Genomic DNA, 22524 nt, shown 5'->3' on the forward strand with positions numbered 1-22524 from the left:
ATTAATATATTTAGTCTGTCTCCCTATTGTAACTTGCTCTTCGCAGACTAGTGTACTGCACTTTTGCTAATTTGGCTATTTTCCAGGGTACTTATTAAAGCAGTGGATGATCATCCAGCTCATTACTGAAACATAGTTATGCTCCAGATGAGGAGGTAGCATTTATGGTCATTTAATGCAATCCAAGTAATTATACTTAAGAAAAGACAGTAATACATTTGGTGGCTGGGTTGTCTGTGGCCGGGACAGCCTAGGTTACCTTTTCCTGCAAAGCCTAAACATCTATAGCCTATCTTAACATCTGTTTATTAGACCCTGAGGGATTATATATTTGTCAGATGAGCATATCAAATATTTAACATAATTTATACCCAATCTTTCAATAGTAACCTTACATTAACGGGAACCCACATTGCGAGACTGCTCTTTACAGTATGAGATAACAAGACAAGGATACACCTCACATTAATTAATTCAACCTAACTTAGAGGGAAGGGAAATCGAAGAATAGCTAAAATGGAACAATAAAGGGTTCTGCTACTACAACATTGTCCTCCTACAGTTGATGAGTAGTTGCCGGCGTTTAATGTCATCTATTAGTTCAGTTCTATTTACATTATACTAACTTTTATAGCTTGTTTTATATAGTACTCATAGCATGCTACCCAATTTGAGAGTGCTGGGGATATGGCTGCTTCTAGAGCTCAATATAGATGTTTTTGTTATACAAGGTTAAAGCATCGTTTATAGTTAATGTCATAAACCTAAAGATATACAGCAAAATACCTTATTGGTAAAACGAAACACTGTTTGTTTCGCCATGTCCCTTACTAGTCTGTAACCCCATATATATCCTAACTAAACTATGATGGCTCTTCTAACAACTCTATAGGTACATTGTCCTCTTTAACTACCGTATTTACCTTATCTGTTCAAATATTCTACTATAAAAATGAGGTTTATTAGGTGAGACCAATGAGTGGTCTCCTATATCACAAGGAGCCTTCTGCCTTCTCTATGCTTTATATGTGGTTCAAAAGTGGCCCCTTGCGCTCACTGTAAGGTTCAAAGATTGTATGGCATACTATATATACTGTATACTATTGTTTGACATTGTATTGTAACTACTACTCACTTTGGTTTTGAGAAGATTGTATGCCTTATATCAAACCTCAATTTTAAAAAAAAAAAAAAAAAAACCCTAGAATCATGAACAGTGTGAGACCAGGCCTTCCAAAAAAAGGCATTATCTGTCCCCTACCAGAAAAGAATCTGGTAGATCTAGAAGAAACCTGTATTTGTGAAGAGGATTGACAAACGGAACAAAAGCGATTGGTAGCTCTGTTCTTTCTATTAGACTTCTTATCCTGAGAGAGAAAAGCTTATTTATCTCCAGTCACAGTAGAGATCATACAGTCTAGACCAGGCCCAAACAAACGTTTTCCTTGAAAAGGAAGAGATAAAAGACTAGACTTAGACTATACCAGCTCACCATGACATGAGCCATAAAGATTTTTTGGTAAAAACCGATAATGCCATATTTTTGTCATTAATTCTAATTATATTAACAATAGCATCACAGATAAAAGCATTTGCTGACCTCAGAAGTTTCAAACAGTTTTCTATCGAATTTTCTAAAATATGATCAGAGAGATTATCACACCAAAGAGTAGAAGCCACTACCAGCTGCAGAAATGGCTGCTTCAAGTAGAGTGCTGAATCTAGTGCTGATCCCATTACAGCAGAGGACTCTCGTGTAGAGTATAGCGACGACCCAACAGGAAGAGGCTAAGAGACGGGTTGCCGTGATAACTGTGGCTGGCTTGTGATTAACTCTTCACTGGGATTAATTGCGTCACTAACCAAAACTCCAATCTTTCTTCTGTATCTCAGTAGGAGTTCTCTGAGGGGGAAAATCAGCCTCAAATCGGTCTGAGGACCCTTTTCAAGGAAAAATTTGGAGCACCTCAATTCTTCACCTTCCGCATGTGGGGGAAAAGATAAGACTGGCATATCAGATGTGGAAGGGATTGAGTGTTTTTGGAGTTTTGGGAATCTTTGCCTCATCCTAGTAGCCAAGAGGCTATTCCCAGGAGAAATGGCTCATGGACTCGAACCACCTTATGAAAGAAAATGTCAGATAAACATAACTTGATCCTGCTTTAGTGTTTGAAAAATGGTAATTTGGGTTTGAAATCTAATCTCATGAAATGGTCTAACTTTTTCATGATGATACTGTTTGCAGCTAATATAATAAATATTAGAAAAACATTATTAAATGTAAATTTATTAAAGTTGTAGAAGTTCCTAGTACGTTTTGGACATCCATTAAAGCAAGTTAGAATACAAACAGCTTCATTAGAAATGTAAAATTATGTGGGGAAAAAGAAGATCAAATCATTACAAGTCTTACCTGCAAAATGACAAGTGCATTTTCAATTGAAAGCTCATCTGATGGTAATCCTTCACTTTTCCAAATGAGCTGCTCACTCTCAGTAGACAGGAACCGTCTTAAATCAAATGCTAAGAAATAAAAAATATATGTTATTTTTAATTTGGACTAGTCAGCTAAAGTACAAAAGTTAATAAATGGAATATGTGCATTGTGTTGTTGACAAACAATTAATCATGAAACTGTATAAATGTGTATAAAAACTGATTGGTGGGGCGGAGCTAACCGCCGTGCTGGTCGTAAGCAAATCTTCAGAGCTCCTGGCATATATTTCCAAAAAGTAGTCAATTATACCGTTTTAGCTAACAAAATTTTATTTTGGGTGAACCCCACATCATACACACCTAAAAACAGCTTCCTGTCGGGGAAGGGTCGGGGATCCGCTCCGGAGCTGAAGAACTGTGCCACATCTGTAATCTAGGCCAAGAGAAGCGGACTGCAGCCGACAAAAACCCTGGTGTGACTGAGGGGTCCATTGCCTACTTGCGCGTCCCACCCTACAACCCGGTGCTAACCGGACATCTGGACACTTCACTTGCATCACGCTGCCCAAAGAAGGGTGATGTGAGGTGTGAGGGGGCAACTGGTGGACCCTGCAGATCAAGAAGAAGGCAAACAGAGGCCTGTGTGCTCATCCTTGTCCCTTTTGGCGCGAACCGCGGCCATATTGTTTCAGCAAGGAGGAGGCCACCATCGGAGGTGTCTGTGGCCTTAAAGCAGTAGGGACAATTATAACGTTGGTGCCCAGCCGGCTGTCCTAGGAGCACTAGAGTCTCTTGTGAGGTGGGGTGAACCACTAAGAAGTTCCGGTGCGTGGGCCCTCCTCTATGCAGTTCGGGTGAGATCAGTCTAATTTATGTATAACATGTGGGCTGCCTGGGGACATTGACACCTTCTGCTACCCCTGTTTCTTATACAGGCGACATATACTTAACTCAAAGGCCCTGTCTCACACCGCTCTGTGAACTTTGTCACTACAACACCGCAGTGACATTGGATTCATTTCACCTTAGCCTGGGCATACCTCTTCAGTATCTATCTCCCTTGTCTGGGTGTCCAGGGAGGGAAGTTCAGGTTTAACCTGCATAAAACCTACCTTAATCATTACTGAACTAAATGTGCTGCTTTAAGTACTCTCACACAGCAATCTCATAAAGTGATTTCTACCTACCCAGCAGTGTTTTCATTTCATTATTGTTTTTGGGATTCCCTCCCTGGGGACATTCTCAAATAATTTCCTCATAATCTGGATAAATTGCTTTATAACTGTCTTAGTATTTTGCTGCTGCGCCAGCTTATGTTTCTCTGCTGCTTGGGCGCAGAGTGGAGTGTTATTATGTTTGTATGCCACTCTCACATTTAATTAGCAGATGTCACTCACTACTTATCAGCCCAACACAACAGCTCCCTAAACATTTGCTAAAAGCCACTTTACAGCTGCACCACTGCATGAGGATCGGGTCCCACCTGATAACTTGCCTCATTTATACAGATCGCTGTTGTTTCTTCACCCCAACCATTGTCACCTTCTCTTTGCTTGGTCTCAGGCCCTAGGTGGGGTGTGAGAACAACATATTACACCTTTGCAGGCCTCCCTGTTTTGCCCACCTCTGGCCTTGCGGTTTAAAGGCTTACGGCTCTGATTTAATCATCTGGGGGTTTGATTCAGAAAGACTAACCACAGCTAGCACAGTATATAGATAAGCTGGACACTTTCAACACAACCTTAAGATTGCTCAGCTGATCAAAGTTGCCTATCCCTAGAAGCCTTCGTCTGTGTTCATATACTCAGAGACTTTGAATTGTTTCCACCAAATTACACTCTCCCATTAAAGGTTCTGAGATCTTGGTTTTCCCTAAACCTGCCATATAGTCTACTCTGGGGTGTTGCCCCCTTACTTAGCTTGTCTGACTGCTCTGGAAAGTAGATCTCTCCTCTCCCTTTCCCGCCGGCCCAGATTGCCTGAGGGTCATATCCACATCCCTGCTCCGACATCGTCCTGAGGGGACAACTCCAAAGAGGAGGGATCTAGGGCCTGATTCTGATTCCCACTGAGACTGTTCATACTGAGAAGCAATTTGGTGTGACCGGACAGGTCACGGGAACACCCCTCTACATAGGTTTCATATGGGGCCAGATTAGACCATGAATATGTAAACAGCAACACGGTGCCAAGCCCCAGTCAGTCAGTCATTAAGAATATACCATTATAGCACTATATTTTCGCCCTCTATATGTCGCTGCATATGCCGAGGAATAAAATGTCTCAATCAGTCAAGAGGAAGCAAAAGCCTCACAGTGTGCCAAAGAGAACGGTAGTTGATCATTTCAGCCAACCTACCACTAGACAGCACGTAGGCTCAGATGATGAGGCCTCTGATGCAAGTAGCCTCAGTGAAACGCATAAGAGAGACTCTAACTCAGTCAACAGGGCGGTTGCCTTATAAAGATTCTGCTGCAGATAATAAATTGATGGACTATATCAGGTCACTCCTGGCCTCGCACCATGATTCACTTTCCAGGAAATTTGAAAAAGGTCATGCTGACCTAAGGAGAGATATAGCAACCATTGGTGAGAGGACTGATGCCATAGAACGCAAGCAGGAGGATTTAACGGTAGAGCATACCAATCTACTCAGCTACACACAAGGGCTGGCGGAACAACTTACTGATTTGGAAGTTAAACTTGCGTATTTGGAAGACAGGACCAGACGCAATAACATTAGGGTAAAAGGAATTCCTGAAACGGTTCTCCCACAAGATTTAGTCAAATATCTACATGAGCTGTTTGTAGCTGTACTGGGCACTGGAATTGACAAAGACATGTTGATAGACAGGGCTCACAGAGCATTGAGACCTAGAACAGCTGAGGGTGACAAACCCAGGGATGTTATTGCCCGGCTTCACTATTATACCTTCCGTGAGAGACTGCTGAGGACATTAGCAAGCCCTAATTTGCTTCCTGAGAAGTATGCAGAGATTCAGGTTTTCCAAGATCTTTCCCCGCACACCCTTCAACTCCGGAGACATTACCAGCCCTTCACCAAAGTCTTGAGAGAAAAAGCTATTAATATCGCTGGGGTTTCCTGGTCAAGCTATATATCACTAAAGATGGACATCAGTTTATTGTTTCGTCTCCACAGCAAACTCGAGAGCTATTACAAAGATGGAAATTCCTGCCTCCAGATCCAGATGTGTCTAGACCAACTGAAGAACCTGAGAGGGGCTTGAGTGCCTCGGCCAAGGAGTGGCGCCCCCTCCCTCAGAGATCTAGGAGTGCACAAAGATTGAGTATGTCGCGACAAGACAGGAATCTTCCAGAACGGGACCCTAGCAGCTAAATTATTAGAGGATGCACTGTTGATCTTCTCACTTTTTTCTCTTGGACTACCGATTAAGGGTTGACTTTTACTTAAAGAACTGAGCCCTCTGTGTTGAAGTCATAAGAAGATGGGTGAGATTGTTCCAGATTGTTTGTTACCTATTATGTTTAACATGTTTGTTGTGACATTTTTCTCTCCCCTTTTTTCTCTCCTTACATTGATGGTTTAACCTTATCTGCCTTAACTAGGCTTAGTTTCTCATTAAGAAGAGTGGGTGTCGAGCATATGTGTTACTGTTATTTGGTTAAGGTTGTATGACCACCCCCTAGGGCTTTGAGTACTTAGTTAGAGATCATCGAGTTGTATAAGTATGCTCCTCTTTCCACAACAGTATTTCACTGCTCTGCTAGCTTAATCTATATCTGCAGTATGTTGTAAGTAGAGATGCCGGGGGAGTGGTTAACTAACTTTTCTCGCTTACCTAAACGGGTAATGTTGGTGTAATGTCATGTCGGGGGAGGGGGGGGTATGTTTGTTTATTTGTTTACTTATTTACTTGCTGGTTATTGTGTCTGTTAAACATGTATGAAGTCAAATGATGTATGAATAGACAGGTAGAGGAGAATGTCATCGTAGAAATAACAGACAAGAGTTAGTAAGGGAATATGTTTCCCCCCTAAACAGCGATAAGGATAGAGATCGTTCTCGTAAATTACACATTCAGTTTTGGGATATCTGGTGCTCCCGTCTGTTCCCCTCTCGGAGCTGGTGACATATTGAGCATAGACTAAGATTACCATTAGACCTGGCTCGTGTGCGAGTTTAAGGGCCAGGTATAGGCACTGGCTCTGAGGTGGAGGAGAGGGGAGGACTACGAAGTTTCCAATAATTTATAATCCTACACATCCAATATACCTGATCCTGATTATATAGAATATAGTGCGTTTTAACAAAAAATACTGACTGGGGCCTGGCTTTTTATGCCAGTCCCCCCCCCCCCCCCACCCACACACACCTAAATAGTTGTGTTCTCTTGGCATTGCGAAGAGACCACTCATTGTGATAGTGTGTATTATACACTTCGCTATACACTAGATATTTCTAGAAAGTTACGTAACTGTAAAGAGACTGTAAGCAGTTAGGTCTAGATAAAAACCTACCAAATACAGTACTATAGTACCGACTTGCTTCTCTCCCCCTCCCTCCTTACCCCCTTTTTAATGCATACCTGTTTCCTAATAGCCCTTCTTTGTGTGGTAGTAGCTTCTTTTGAAGCCTTAATCTTCTTGTCAGAAGTGGGATCCTTAGGGGCCCGGCGTCCGCCTCAACATATGGCTCCTATTAAGGTGGCCACCCTAAACACGCAGGGGCTCAACTCCCCTACCAAACAAAGTCTTTTATTTAATTTCTTGCGCTCGCATAGACTGCATTTAGTATTTTTGCAAGAGACCCACTGGGAGGCAGAATCTAGACAATCCAGGGGCTTGCACCTATACCCAATCTGCGAAACTGCTTCTTAAACTAAAAAACAGAGGGGGGTTGCTATATTGATCCACAGGGACGTTTGCTGTAAGATAGACTATATAGAGAGAGACCCAGAGGGTAGATTTCTCATCATGGTTTGCAATTTGAATGGGAAACTATGCACACTAGCTTCTATTTATGCTCCTAATACAGGGCAAATCCCCTTATTGCGGAAATTTCTGGGCAGACTAGATGAAATTAAGAGAGGACATGTCTTGGTGGGAGGGGACTTCAATCTAGTGTGGGACCCACATCTAGTTAAGAAGGATAGAGCAGAACATCCAATTGACCGCAACATCTCCACGCAGTCTAATGCCTTCCGGAAACTAATGTTTCAATTCGGTTTATTTGATGTGTGGAGATGTCTGGCCCCCACCGAACGTGACTACACGCACCATTCTAGTCCACATAATTCATATGCGCGAATAGATTACTTGCTATGCGATTCCTGGGCCCTGGACAAATTTGATACCTCACGAATTGAGGTGTGCCCTTGGTCTGATCACGATTCAGTTTGTGCCTATTTTTCACTCTTACATCCCCCAGACGGTAAACCTTCCTGGAAACTCCCGGATCAGTGTTTGGCTGAGGTGGAGATACCTCCATTGACAGAAACTATAATTGATTTCCTCAAGATTAACAATACGGGGGATAAGAGTTTAGAAATAGTGTGGGCTACTTTTAAAGCCTACTTGCGAGGACATTTCCTGCAGAAAAGTGCCCAATGGAAAGCCAAGAATCAGGTCTCCCTGGCAAAGCTTTATGCGGAGCTCAGGACCCTTGAGCACACAAATAAAAGAACTCCCAAACCCGTATTAGCTATGTGTGTGGGGGCCATCAGGTCTGAAATTAATAAGCGGGAGCTCTTAAAGGTACAGGCAAATCTCTTAAGGCTTAAGCAGACGTATTAAAGTAAAGGGAATAAAGCAGATAGGCTGTTAGCACGCAAGCTCAGAAACCGGGCTGCACAAAGTAGAATCGCTGCTATTAGGTCAAACTAAGGGATAGTCCGTTCACCTAGGGAGATCAGTAAGGCATTCTCGGAGTACTACACCTCCCTTTATTGCCTCGATAATAGCCCCAGTAAACCAAAGCCCAGTGGAGAGGCGGTGAGGCAGTTTTTGACTGCTTTACATCTACCCACATTAAGTAAGGACTCCATGGAGGACTTAGAGACGCCCTTCACATTGGAGGAGGTAAAATCAGCTATCCTAGCCCTTAAGCCGCACAAAGCCCCGGGGCCTGATGGCTATACGCCCTTATTCTATCGCACTTTTGCCCCACTATTATGCCCGCTGTTACTTCCGCTGTACAGTGAAATAGCCAAAGGAGGTTCCCTGCTCCAGGAATTCCTTGAAGCAAATATCTTGACTATTCCTAAGGAGGGGAAAGACCTCATGGAGTGTGGGAGTTAGAGACCCATCTCCTTAATTAATGTTGACATTAAGATTTATTCAAAAATTCTTGCGACTAGATTGGAACGACATCTGCCTACAATAATTCATTTGGATCAGGTGGGCTTTGTGCAGGGCAGGCAGGGAACTGACAATACCCGCAGGTTGTTGAACATCTTCATGGAGGTGAAGGATATGGGACTGCCCCTACTCACCCTGTCATTAGATGCTGAAAAAGCGTTTGACAGGGTGAGATGGGAATTTCTGTTTGAAACTCTGAGAGTCTTTGGTAAACCACACTCCTTTTGTAAAGCGGTTGAGGTGCTGTATACGGCCCCGACGGCAGTGATCAAGGGATTTGGCTTCTGCTCCCCCAGGATTCCGATATGTAACGGTACGAGACAGGGGTGTCCCCTGTCCCCGTTGCTGTTTGCACTTGCCATAGAGCCATTGGCAGAAGCCATTAGAAAGGAAAACCGAATCCAGGGTCTTTTGCTACATGATTCGCTCCAGAAATTGTCGCTATTTGCTGATGATCTCACACTATTTATAGTAGATCCTCTTCATTCGCTCCCATTTTTGATGTCTGTTATTGACTCTTTTAGTGAATTCTCGAACTATAAGATCAATGTAAGTAATTCATATAGACCAAGATGAGCAGCAGGTTCTTAGAAATCAATACCATTTCAAATGGTCCACTAGGGGGATATGCCATCTAGGGGTATTCCTGTCTAATGATAGAGATGTTGTTCTCCAGGAGAATTATCACGCTCTCTGGAAGGAGGTGGACAAAACACTGAAATCAAAAAAATATGATGACATCTCCTGGATGGGCAGAATCGCCGCTTTAAAGATGATGGTTCTCCCAAAACTAACATATCTCATGAGGTGTATTCCCTTACCGGGCCTGTCGAGGCTGCTGCGGAGTTTCCAGGCCTTATTTAATGCTTATGTCTGGAACAACAAGAGACCCAGAGTAGCGGCTATGATTCTTCAGGCCCCTCTGGAGTTGGGAGGCCTGGGACTCCAAAGTGTGACATGGTACATTGAGGCAGCCATGATTACTCATGTCTCGGCATGGGGTCGGGATCTTCCACCTACGAGATGGAGGGAGCTGGAACAGGCCTCCTTCCCGGCTAATATGGACCTCTCAGACCTACTATGGTTCCCCTCTCACTTAACTTCACAATTCACCATCTCCAACCAGCTGGTCAGGGGGTGCCAGAAGATGTGGTATAAGAGGAGACATAATTTGTTGATTGCCCCCCATCCTTCCCTGATCCACCCTATAATTCCCCTTTTACAGGGCTTACCCAACATGCGGATTAGTGCGTGGAAGCAAGGGGAAATCTTTACTGTGGGAGACTTTTTCAGTGGTGAACGCCTACTATCTCACCAAGAAATGGTGTCAAAATACAATCTACCACGCCACCTAGAATCCGAGCTCTTGAGGCTGAGATCTCTGATGAAAACTTGGGTATTTCTGACAGATAAAGTGTGGAATCCCACAATTTGGGAGTCCAGATGGAATTCTGGTCTTCAGCTCTACAAACCCCTCACGACGTATTATAGATGTCTTTTGGGAGACTCAGTGCTCTCTAAGACTAGACATATGATCGCCTGGGAAACTGAAATAAAAGTTATTTATTCGGGGGAGGAATGGTCTAAAGCAATAGCAGAGACTAAAGCAACGCTGCATTCTACCACGATGTACGAACTGTACTTTAAAGTAATTTCCAGATGGCACCTGGTGCCAACCAAGTTGCAAGCACTGTTCCTGGACCATCCCCCTTGCCTGCTGGAGAGAGTGTGGGAAGATAGGTACCCCGCTCCATACGTGGTGGTCCTGCCCTAAACTTCAGCCGCTTTGGACTAAGGTGAGAGATGTTTGTGCGAGTCTGGGGCTACCAGAGGTTACTAACCCGGGAGTGGCTCTGCTACATTTGGGAATACGGAAGATTACTGCCCATAGGAGATCTCTGCTTCTATATTTACTTACTTCAGTTAAAATGCTGATCGCGAGGAACTGGAAAAAAGTTCACCCACCAAGGTGGCAGGGGGTGGTAGAGTACTTGAAATACGTCAAGTATATATAAGTATATAGAATGAGAAATCAGTCAGGAACCTTTAGCCTTATCTGGGAACCCTGGGAGCAGTTTCTCTCGCAGAATAAGCAGTAGTTGGGAAGAATGGCTGATAACTGTGCAGGGACCAACCCTGGAACCATGTGTTGGACGTTCAAAGAGAAAGTTTCAGCCGGGCACTGGGTGGGTCCCCTGGATTCATCAGGATCCCCACATCTCTCATCCCTTACTAATGATCTCTCCTCCCCCCCATCTTATCTTTGCGCCCCCCCTCCCCCCTACAATTCTTCTGTAGGGGATCTCTCTCCCATGCAAGTGAATAGTATTTAGATTCAACTGGTATCCCCACTTGTGCTTTAAGTTTTATCCTGCTTAGACCCTTTCTATATGCAGCTACCGTATATTTATATTTCTATTACTGATTGCTTTCACTGTTACTCAATGTGACGAGTATAGAACTGCTAGTGTACTTGACACAATGAACCATGTTATATCAAGTAATATTCCAGCAGTAGTATATTTCTAAACTCAGTGATGTATAACTGTGTGATTTCTCTTGAGGGGTGTCTGCCGGTCTATGAAGAGCACTCTGAACAAATCCTTGTAACCATTGTAAACCACACAAGATACTAATTTGCAATGTACGAACTCCTTGTTCTTCTACCTTGATTGTGTTGTACTAATGTATACTGAATTTCAATAATGTTGGATTGTATTGTTAATGCATTTGTGACTAAAATAAAATAAAAATATTCTTGAAAAAAAAAAAACGATTTAGTATTACAAGTGGCACTCTAACTGTAGAGCAAGAGTAGGGCAGTTCTCTGCTTTATTACGAGTAGAAAGTAAACATGTTCGCTTGAGTGCAATTGAATTTAACATGCGTCAGGTTAATGTGAATTTACAGAAATGATATACACTTCCCTTTGTAGGATGACACTGCCAGCCCCAGTCACTTCACCATATGTTTAGATTGGTAGTAATAAAGCGGCACAGTTCAATAAAAGACCTCGATCCTCTCTGGCGCACCTCAGAAAAGTAGACCAGACATAGTGCAATACAGACCAATAAAAGAAGGAACTAAATGGAATATACTCACAGAGGAAGTATAAAATCAAATGCTTTTATTGAAGAAGAACTGGAACAGCATTGAAGAAAATTCCAGCTTTTCTTTTGAAACGAATAATAAAAGCTTAGTATAAATTGTAATTTTATTTAAACTGAACTTTTATTATATGTTTCAATAAAAGAATCTGATTTTATACTTCCTCTGTAAGTTTATTCCATTTAGTGCATTCTCTTATCGGCCTGTATTGCACTATATCTGGTCTTCTTAATTTCCAAGGAGGAACTGTGCCACCATATTAATTTAATTCTAACTATGTATAAATATAAACACATATGAACACACAAATATACATACATACATTTTTGCATGCAAACTTTTTACTTGCAAATTGTAATATGAGTGCAACTTAAAGCGAGCAACAATCCTCCGTCTAGCAAAGTTAACATGCAAGCAGGAGTGCAAAATATCGCTCCACTCGTAATCTAGCCCTTAATGTGAGACAAAAATATAAAGGAGGAATAAAACTAGCTGAGGAACAGCCAATCTCTGCTAACAAGCACAGAGATTACAAGTTGTGTGCTAAACCCAAAAAAATGTAGCAGTATTGCACTTTCCATAGCGCTGCCATTACAAGTTACAGAAAAACCTTCTTTTATTGTGCGGAATGGTGCGATAAGCTCCATACCGCACAAAAGCCAAAGCCTGACTTGACGTGCTTGGGTAGGTTTTCCCCCATAGACATCAATGGATGCGGATTGGAAATCGATATAACGCATTCCTCATTGATGTCTATGGGGACAAGAAAGTTATGTAAAAACCTAACACCCTAACATAAACCCCTAGTGTAAATATCCTTAAATCTGCTGCCCCACCAGGCAGTGTGAAAACACCAAATATTGATTTGATTGAACTTTCTCATCTGTTCACTCCAAAAAAACATTCAGAACTGTTTCCACAGAACCATTTTGTTGGAAATAACAATTCTACCATAAACAAAACACTCTCTTTAATAGAACAAAAAATGTTTTGGAGATAGTGTTCTGCCTACTGCAGCCTAGAATTACCAAGTATGCAGTGGAGGCTCCTCCATTTGTGCACTCCCGCACCTGATCACCCTGTCCCCCTAAGAAAAAAAAAAATGTTTTGGCTGAATAAATATAATTTCTCCAATAGTCCTCCTATTGGAAAAATTATATTTATTCAGCCAAAAAATGTTCAGTTTAAATAAAAAAATCCTTTTATATACCTCTATACCACACGTGCGGTAGAGAGGTATAGCCTGCCATAGCCCTTTGTACATTTTTTCTATGTGCCTGCTGCTCCGACCATAACAGAGCCTATACCTTTGCTAACCGCACAATTTTCAATGTACGATTTGGGCCATTTCTATGGGCGGGCAGCAGGGGGGAGCACTTTTTTATGCTTGTGTGTTATCCCTCCCTGCTCTATGTTATCCCTCCATATTGTGGATCACAGTGGCAGCGGCAGAAAAGGAAGAAGCAGGAGACGGGGCTAAGTGTTCTAAACAAGGTGGAAATGGAATCACTCTTTAATTCTAACAGAGTGCTTGTTATGTAAAAGAAAATCCTTAGTCAAGCGTGCCAATTAACATCTGCAATCTCTATACGTCTTATGCTGGAGTCTCCAGCATAAGACGTATAGAGATTGCAGATGTTAATTGGCACGCTCTGGAGACACTGACAGCCTAATTAAAAGGTCCTTTTTATTTATTGTCTCCAGTCCAGGCTCCACACATGTTACAACCGACCGTCTGTACAGGGTGAACCGTGAAAGGAGGAATTTGTCAAAGATAATAAATCTACACTATGCAGGTCAGTGACTTGAATTACAACTGAGAGACTGCTGATAAGCCTCTGGAAGCTCCCACTGGACACACATATAGGACTCGGATTTCTCTTAAAAGAACCTTTCCTTGCAAAGTTCATGCATGCTGAACATTTTGTTCCCTTTTTTTGCTACGTATATGCAAGAAGGGTTTTTCACTAATGGTACTTGATTGCCTCTACTGCTATTTAGGAGACATTTAGACACAAATACATTAAGGTAGTTAGGCAGTTCAGCTCATTAGAATGATGATATTCTAAGGGCACAAATAGTGATATGTTGCTCTTGTCTTTCCCTTATTTTTGTTTTCTAGTTCATTCATGCAGGAAACTCTTTAAAAAAAAAAAAGCTAACCTCTTGTCAGAAATTGGTTCAGTATCCCTGTTTCTATGATTTTATTCACTAGCATAGAACACCTATATTTACAATTATCACAGAGTAGTGATATCATTCTCAATAGTTTATACTTTTGTTCTTGTAGGCCAGGAGAATTATAAATAAGTTGTGCTTGTTATTATATTTTCACATTGATATCGTGCTCTAAAATTATCATATGATGTAGCCTTAAATTTAGGTGGTCCATGGACTACTTAATACTCTTTATTTGCAACTTTTATTTCTGTTTTTCTATGCTTAGGGTCCAAAGTGGTCCTTACCTATATGTTTAAAGGGACCGTCTACACCAAAAATTTTATTGTTTTAAAAGATAGATAATCCCTTTATTACCCATTCCCCAGTTTTGCATAACCAACACAGTTATAATAATATACTTTTAACCTCTGTCATTATCTTGTATCTAAGCCTATGCAAACTGCCCCTTTTTTTAGTTCTTTTGACAGACTTGCAGTCTAGCCAATCAGTGCCTGCTCCCAGATGACTTCACGTGCACAAGCACAGTGTTATCTATATTAAATACGTGAACTAACACCCTCTAGTGGTGAAAAACTGTTAAAATGCAATCTGAAAGAGGTGGGCTTCAAGGTCTAAGAAAACATAATTTATGCTTACCTGATAAATTTATTTCTCTTGTAGTGTATTCAGTACACGGGTCATCCATTACTTATGGGATATATTCCCTTCCCAACAGGAAGTTGCAACAGGATCACCCAAAGCAGAGCTGCTATATAGCTCCTCCCCTCACATGTCATATCCAGTCATTCGACCGAAACAAGACAAGAAAGGAGAAACCATAGGGTGCAGTGGTGACTGGAGTTTTAATTAAAATTTAGATCTGCCTTAAAAAAGACAGGGCGGGCCGTGGACTGAATACACTACAAGAGAAATAAATTTATCAGGTAAGCATAAATTATGTTTTCTCTTGTTAAGTGTATACAGTCCACGGGTCATCCATTACTTATGGGATACCAATACCAAAGCTAAAGTACACAGATGATGGGAGGGACAAGGCAGGAACTTAAACGGAAGGAACCACTGCCTGTAGAACCTTTCTCCCAAAAACAGCCTCCGAAGAAGCAAAAGTGTCAAATTTGTAAAATTTTGAAAAGGTGTGAAGCGAAGACCAAGTCGCAGCCTTGCAAATCTGTTCAACAGAGGCCTCATTCTTAAAGGCCCAGGTGGAAGCCACAGCTCTAGTGGAATGAGCTGTAATTCTTTCAGGGGGCTGCTGTCCAGCAGTCTCATAGGCTAAACGTATTATGCTACGAAGCCAAAAGGAGAGAGAGCTTGCCGAAGCTTTTTGACCTCTCCTCTGTCCAGAGTAAACGACAAACAGGGAAGAAGTTTGACGAAAATCTTTAGTTACCTGTAAAAAGAACTTCAGGGCACGGACTACGTCAAGATTATGCAAAAGTCGTTCCTTCTTTGAAGAAGGATTAGGACATAACGATGGAACAACAATCTCCTGATTGATATTCCTGTTAGAAACTACCTTAGGTAAAAACCCAGGTTTAGTACGCAGAACTACCTTGTCCGAATGTAAAAACAGAGAAGGAGAATCACAATGTAAGGCAGATAACTCAGAGACTCTTCGAGCCGAGGAAATAGCCATCAAAAACAGAACTTTCCAAGATAAAAGCTTAATATCAATGGAATGAAGGGGTTCAAACGGAACACCTTGAAGAACTTTAAGAACCAAGTTTAAGCTCCACGGCGGAGCAACAGTCTTAAACACAGGCTTAATCCTAGCCAAAGCCTGACAAAAAGCCTGGACGTCTGGAACTTCTGCCAGACGTTTGTGTAAAAGAATAGGCAGAGCAGAAATCTGTCCCTTTAACGAACTAGCAGATAAGCCCTTTTCTAAACCCTCTTGTAGAAAGGACAATATCCTAGGAATCCTAACCTTACTCCATGAGTAACTCTTGGATTCGCACCAATATAAATATTTACGCCATATCTTATGGTAAATTTTTCTGGTAACAGGCTTCCGTGCCTGTATTAAGGTATCAATAACTGACTCTGAGAAGCCACGCTTTGATAGGATCAAGCGTTCAATCTCCATGCAGTCAGCCTCAGAGAAATTAGATTTGGATGGTTGAAAGGACCTTGTATTAGAAGGTCCTGCCTCAGAGGCAGAGACCATGGTGGACAGGACGACATGTCCACTAGGTCTGCCTACCAGGTCCTGCGTGGCCACGCAGGCGCTATCAGAATCACGGATGCTCTCTCCTGTTTGATCTTGGCAATCAGTCGAGGCAGCAGCGGAAACGGTGGAAACACATAAGCCATGTTGAAAACCCAAGGGGCTGCTAGAGCATCTATCAGCGCCGCTCCCGGGTCCCTGGACCTGGATCCGTAACGAGGAAGCTTGGCGTTCTGGCGAGACGCCATGAGATCCAGTTCTGGTTTGCCCCAACGATGAACCAGCTGAACGAACACCTCCGGATGAAGTTCCCACTCCCACAGATGAAAAGTCTGGCGACTTAGAAAGTCCGCCTCCCAGTTCTCCACGCCTGGGATGTAAATCGCTGACAGGTGGCAAGAGTGAGACTCTGCCCAGCGAATTATCCTTGAGACTTCTAACATCGCTAGGGAACTCATGGTTCCCCCTTGATGGTTGATGTAAGCCACAGTCGTGATGTTGTCCGATTTAAATCTGATGAACCTCAGTGTTGCTAACTGAGGCCAAGCTAGAAGAGCATTGAATATTGCTCTTAACTCCAAAATATTTATTGGGAGGAGTTTCTCTTCCTGAGTCCACGATCCCTGAGCCTTCAGGGAGTTCCAGACTGCGCCCCAACCTAGAAGGCTGGCATCTGTTGTTACAATCGTCCAATCTGGCCTGCGAAAGGTCATACCCTTGGACAGATGGACCCGAGAAAGCCACCAGAGAAGAGAAACTCTGGTCTCTTGATCCAGATTTAGTAGAGGGGACAAATCTGAGTAATCCCCATTCCACTGACTTAGCATGCATAATTGCAGCGGTCTGAGATGCAGGCGCGCAAATGGCACTATGTCCATTGCCGCTACCATTAAGCCGATTACTTCCATGCACTGAGCCACTGACGGACGTGGAATGGAATGAAGGACACGGCAAGCATTTAGAAGTTTTGATAACCTGGACTCCGTCAGGTAAATTTTCATCTTTACAGAATCTATAAGAGTCCCTAGGAAGGAGACTCTTGTGAGTGGTAATAAAGAACTCTTTTCCACGTTCACCTTCCACCCATGCAACCTCAGAAATGCCAGAACTATCTCTGTATGAGACTTGGCAATTTGAAAACTTGACGCTTGTATCAGAATGTCGTCTAGATACGGAGCCACCGCTATGCCTCGCGGTCTTAGAACCGCCAGAAGTGAGCCCAGAAACTTTGTAAAAATTCTCGGGGCCGTAGCTAACCCGAAGGGAAGAGCTACAAACTGGTAATGCCTGTCTAGAAAGGCAAATCTTAGGTACCGATAATGATCTTTGTGAATCGGTATGTGAAGGTAGGCATGCTTTAAGTCCACTGTGGTCATGTACTGACCCTCTTGGATCATGGGTAGGATGGTTCGAATAGTTTCCATTTTGAATGATGGAACTCTTAGGAATTTGTTTAAGATCTTTAAGTCCAAGATTGGTCTGAAGGTTCCCTCTTTCTTGGGAACTACAAACAGATTTGAGTAAAATCCTTGCCCTTGTTCCGTCCGCGGAACTGGGTGGATCACCCCCATTACTAGGAGGTCTTGTACACAGCTTAGAAATGCCTCTTTCTTTATTTGGTTTGCTGATAACCTTGAAAGATGAAATCTCCCTTGTGGAGGAGAAGCTTTGAAGTCCAGAAGATATCCCTGAGATATGATCTCCAATGCCCAGGGATCCTGGACATCTCTTGCCCACGCCTGGGCGAAGAGAGAAAGTCTGCCCCCCACTAGATCCGTTTCCGGATAGGGGGCCATCCCTTCATGCTGTCTTAGGGGCAGTAGTAGGTTTTCTGGCCTGCTTGCCCTTGTTCCAGGACTGGTTAGTTTTCCAGGCCTGTCTGTAACGAGCAACAGTTCCTTCCTGTTTTGGAGCGGAGGAAGTTGATGCTGCTCCTGCCTTGAAGTTTCGAAAGGCACGAAAATTAGACTGTTTGGCCTTTGATTTGGCCCTGTCCTGAGGAAGAGTATGACCCTTACCTCCAGTAATGTCAGCGATAATTTCTTTCAAGCCGGGCCCGAATAAGGTTTGCCCCTTGAAAGGAATATTAAGCAATTTAGATATAGAAGTCACGTCAGCTGACCAGGATTTAAGCCATAGCGCTCTGCACGCATGGATGGCGAATCCAGAGTTCTTAGCCGTTAGTTTGGTTAAATGTACAATGGCATCACAAACAAATGCATTAGCTAGCTTAAGTGCTTTAAGCTTGTCCATAATTTCATCCAATGGAGCTGTGTGAATGGCCTCTTCTAGAGACTCAAACCAGAATGCTGCAGCAGCAGTGACAGGCGCAATGCATGCAAGGGGCTGTAAGATAAAACCTTGTTGAACAAACATTTTCTTAAGGTAACCTTCTAATTTTTTATCCATTGGATCCGAAAAAGCACAACTATCCTCCACCGGGATAGTGGTACGCTTAGCTAAAGTAGAAACTGCTCCCTCCACCTTAGGGACCGTCTGCCATAAGTCCCGTGTAGTGGCGTCTATTGGAAACATTTTCCTAAATATAGGAGGTGGGGAAAAGGGCACACCGGGTCTATCCCACTCCTTGCTAATAATTTCTGTAAGCCTTTTAGGTATAGGAAAAACGTCAGTAGACACCGGCACCGCATAGTATCTATCCAGCCTACATAATTTCTCTGGAATTGCAACTGTGTTACAGTCATTCAGAGCCGCTAAAACCTCCCCTAGCAATACACGGAGGTTCTCAAGCTTAAATTTAAAATTAGAGATCTCTGAATCCGGTTTCCCTGGATCAGATCCGTCACCCACAGAATGAAGCTCTCCACCCTCATGTTCTGCAAACTGTGATGCAGTATCGGACATGGCTCTCACAGCACCAGCGCGGTCTGTCCTTATCCCAGAGCAATCGCGCTTGCCTCTTAATTCTGGCAATTTAGATAATACTTCTGTCAGGGTATTATTCATAATAGTAGCCATGTCTTGTAAAGTGATTTGTATGGGCGTCTCTGATGTACTTGGCGCCAAAATATCACGCACCTCCTGAGCGGGAGGCGAAGGTACTGACACGTGAGGAGTTAGTCGGCATAACTTCCCCCTCGTTGTCTGGTGATAATTCCTTTACTGATAAAGACTGACCTTTATTATTTAAAGTGAAATCAATACATTTAGTACACATATTTCTATGTGGCTCCACACTGGCCTTCAAACATAGTGAACAAACAGATTCATCTGTGTCAGACATGTTTAAACAGACTAGCAATGAGACTAGCAAGCTTGGAAAACACTTTAAAATAAATTTACAAGCAATATAGAAAACGCTACTGCGCCTTTAAGAAGCACAAAAAAACTGTCACAGTTGAAATAACAATGAACCAAATCAGTTATAGCAACCAAATTTTCACAGTAAATGTATTAAGTTAGCAGAGCATTGCACCCACTTGCAAATGGATGATTAACCCCTTAATACCCAAAACGGATAATCAATAGAGAAAAAAACGTTTTTTTGCACAGTCAAACACACTGTCACAGGTCTGCTGTGACTGATTACCTCCCTCAAAATGACTTTTGAAGTCCCTTGAGCTCTCTAGAGACGTCCTGGGTCATGCAGGAAGAAGCAGGAAGACTGAGACTGAATTTTTACTGCGCAAAAAAGCGCTAAAATAGGCCCCTCCCACTCATTATTACAACAGTGGGAGCCTCAGTTAACTGTTTCTATGCAGAAATATATGTCAGCCATGTGGAAAAATTCATGCCCCAATAAGTTTTATCACCAATGTACCTCACAAAAACGATTAAACATGCCAGCAAAGGTTTTAAACATCCTTTTTTAAAGAGTATGTATCAATATTGATAAGCCTGATACCAGTCCTTCTACTGCATTTAAGGCTTATTACATTACTTCAGTATTAGTAGCATTTTCTTAGTCAAATTCCATTCCTTAGAAAATTGCTTTACTGCATATACATTAATCAGCCTGATACCAGTCGCTTTCACGGCATTTAAGGCTTTACTTACATTACATCGGTATCAGCAGTATTTTCTTAGTCAATTCCATTCCTTAGAAAAATATTTTACTGCACATACCTTATTTGCAGGAGACCCTGCACACTATTCCCTTTCTGAAGTTACCCCACTCCTCAGAATGTGCGAGAACAGCCAGTGGATCTTAGTTACTTCTGCTAAGATCATAGAAAACGCAGGCAGATTCTTCTTCCAAATACTGCCTGAGAAAAAAACAACACACTCCGGTGCCATTTAAAAATAACAAACTTTTGATTGAAGAAATAATTAAGTATAAAACACCACACTCCTCTCACGACCTCCATCTATGTTGAGGGTTGCAAGAGAATGACTGGATATGACATGTGAGGGGAGGAGCTATATAGCAGCTCTGCTTTGGGTGATCCTCTTGCAACTTCCTGTTGGGAAGGGAATATATCCCATAAGTAACGGATGACCCGTGGACTGAATACACTTAACAAGAGAAATTAGCATATGAACCTCCTAGGTTAAGCTTTCAACTAAGAATACCAAGAGAACAAAGCAAAATTGGTGATAAAAGTAAATTGGAAAATTGTTTAAAATTGCATGCCCTATTTGAATCATGAAAGTTTATTTTGGCCTAGACTGTCCCTTTAAATATAACCTCCTCCTATTGATAACATTTTATTGTACAAGGCCCAAGAATGGCCTTTAGCTTTGCCTCAGGAGTTCTTCTTATAATTACATAATTATGAAAAAAGTGTGTGTGTGTGTATATATATATTTTTTACATAACTGGTCCGTGAACCCCCATTTGAATAACCCACGAGACGCCTCTGCAAGTATGTAAAACCGATTGCTGTATAATTTGACATTGACATTATCATATTATTCTCTAGATAAATAATCCCTACAATGACCTAGGATCTGATATTTGGTAGAAAATAAATAATCGCCTTATTTAAGAACTGTGAACCTGTGACTAGCCTGAAATAAAAAGCCACAACATGGATAAGGAAGTTTTTCAGAATCTAGGAAAGATGTTAATGCAAATAATATAGGCATCCTACAAATCTATAGACTGTACTCTATACACCTGTTCCATAAGCTGCCTACCAAACAGAGTAAGAACTTAAGCCATAAACCTATCAAATACAAATATGAAAGAAAAATAATAATAATATTCAAAAGTGTTCTCCCAGGATAAAAAGTATGCTGTTCCAAAACTGCAAAAAAAATGCTTGCCAATTAGCCAAAGTGCCTGAAAGGGGGAAATCAAGTAACAAAGTAAAGTCAGGGGAGGAATTGCTAAAAACAACGGCTGAGAAAGGGAGGGATTTTATTCCATCTCACAATGGTGTTTGGGCTCCTGTTCTTCCCCCTTAAATGAGATTTAAAAAAAATATTTTTTTTGTTGGTGCGAGCTACTAGAAAAAGCTAAGAAAAGGCATTGTTGGTAGAACTGGTTAAAGTTTAATCAAACAAAAGCTATTTTATCTGTGTTTCTAGGTAGAGACTTAGGAAGGACTGACCAAAACATTTAAGTAACCTTATCAGCTGCCTAAAATTCAATAAGACTCGGTAACATAAAATGCACAGTTACTAAGCTGCATCGAGATGTAATGCTCAAAGGCAATGTACAATACAATCAGCAAGATGACCCACTACTCATTTCAAAACCATATGTGTGTGTTGGCACTCTGATGAATGGGCTCCTTTTCAGAATAACAGGAATTAGTTAGACTAGAAATGTTAGTAACTCATGATCCCTGTTTAAATTAGCATTCAGTACAAGACTTACTAGGGTTAATTAATTAGTACTACTTATTAAGCACAGTTAGAATAAATATCACTATCATAGATTTTTAAAGCAATTTAAAGCAATTTTAAGCAACTTTCGAATTTACTCATATTATCAATTTTTCTTTGTTATCTTTATTTGAAATAGCAGGAATATAAGCAAAGGAGCCGGCCCGTTTTTGGTTCAGCACCTGGAAAGCACTTTCTGATTGGTGTCTAAATGTAGCCACCAGCAAGCGCTACCAAGGTGCTGAACCAAAAATGTGCAGGCTCCTTAACTAACATTTAAATAAAGATAACGGAAAAAAAATGATAATAGGAGTAAATTAGAAAACATAATTTATGCTTACCTGATAAATTTATTTCTCTTGTAGTGTATCCAGTCAACGGATCATCCATTACTTGTGGGATATTCTCCTTCCCAACAGGAAGTTGCAAGAGGATCACCCACAGCAGAGCTGCTATATAGCTTTTCCCCTCACTGCCATATCCAGTCATTCGACCGAAAC

At 41.9% G+C, this 22524-nt stretch overlaps 1 protein-coding gene across 1 annotated transcript in view; it reads right to left on the reverse strand.

Moving 5' to 3' along the window:
• The window catches only part of DYNC2H1 (dynein cytoplasmic 2 heavy chain 1), a 1178830-nt gene that overhangs the window by 653499 nt on the left and 502807 nt on the right, over window positions 1-22524 (reverse strand). Inside the window, exon 61 of the mRNA XM_053705582.1 lies at window positions 2414-2523. Coding sequence (XP_053561557.1) covers window positions 2414-2523 — 110 coding nt within the window. The remainder of the gene's footprint in view (window positions 1-2413; window positions 2524-22524) is intronic.

This window comes from Bombina bombina, chromosome 3 (assembly GCF_027579735.1).
Source record: "Bombina bombina isolate aBomBom1 chromosome 3, aBomBom1.pri, whole genome shotgun sequence".
NCBI classification, from domain to species: domain Eukaryota; kingdom Metazoa; phylum Chordata; class Amphibia; order Anura; family Bombinatoridae; genus Bombina; species Bombina bombina.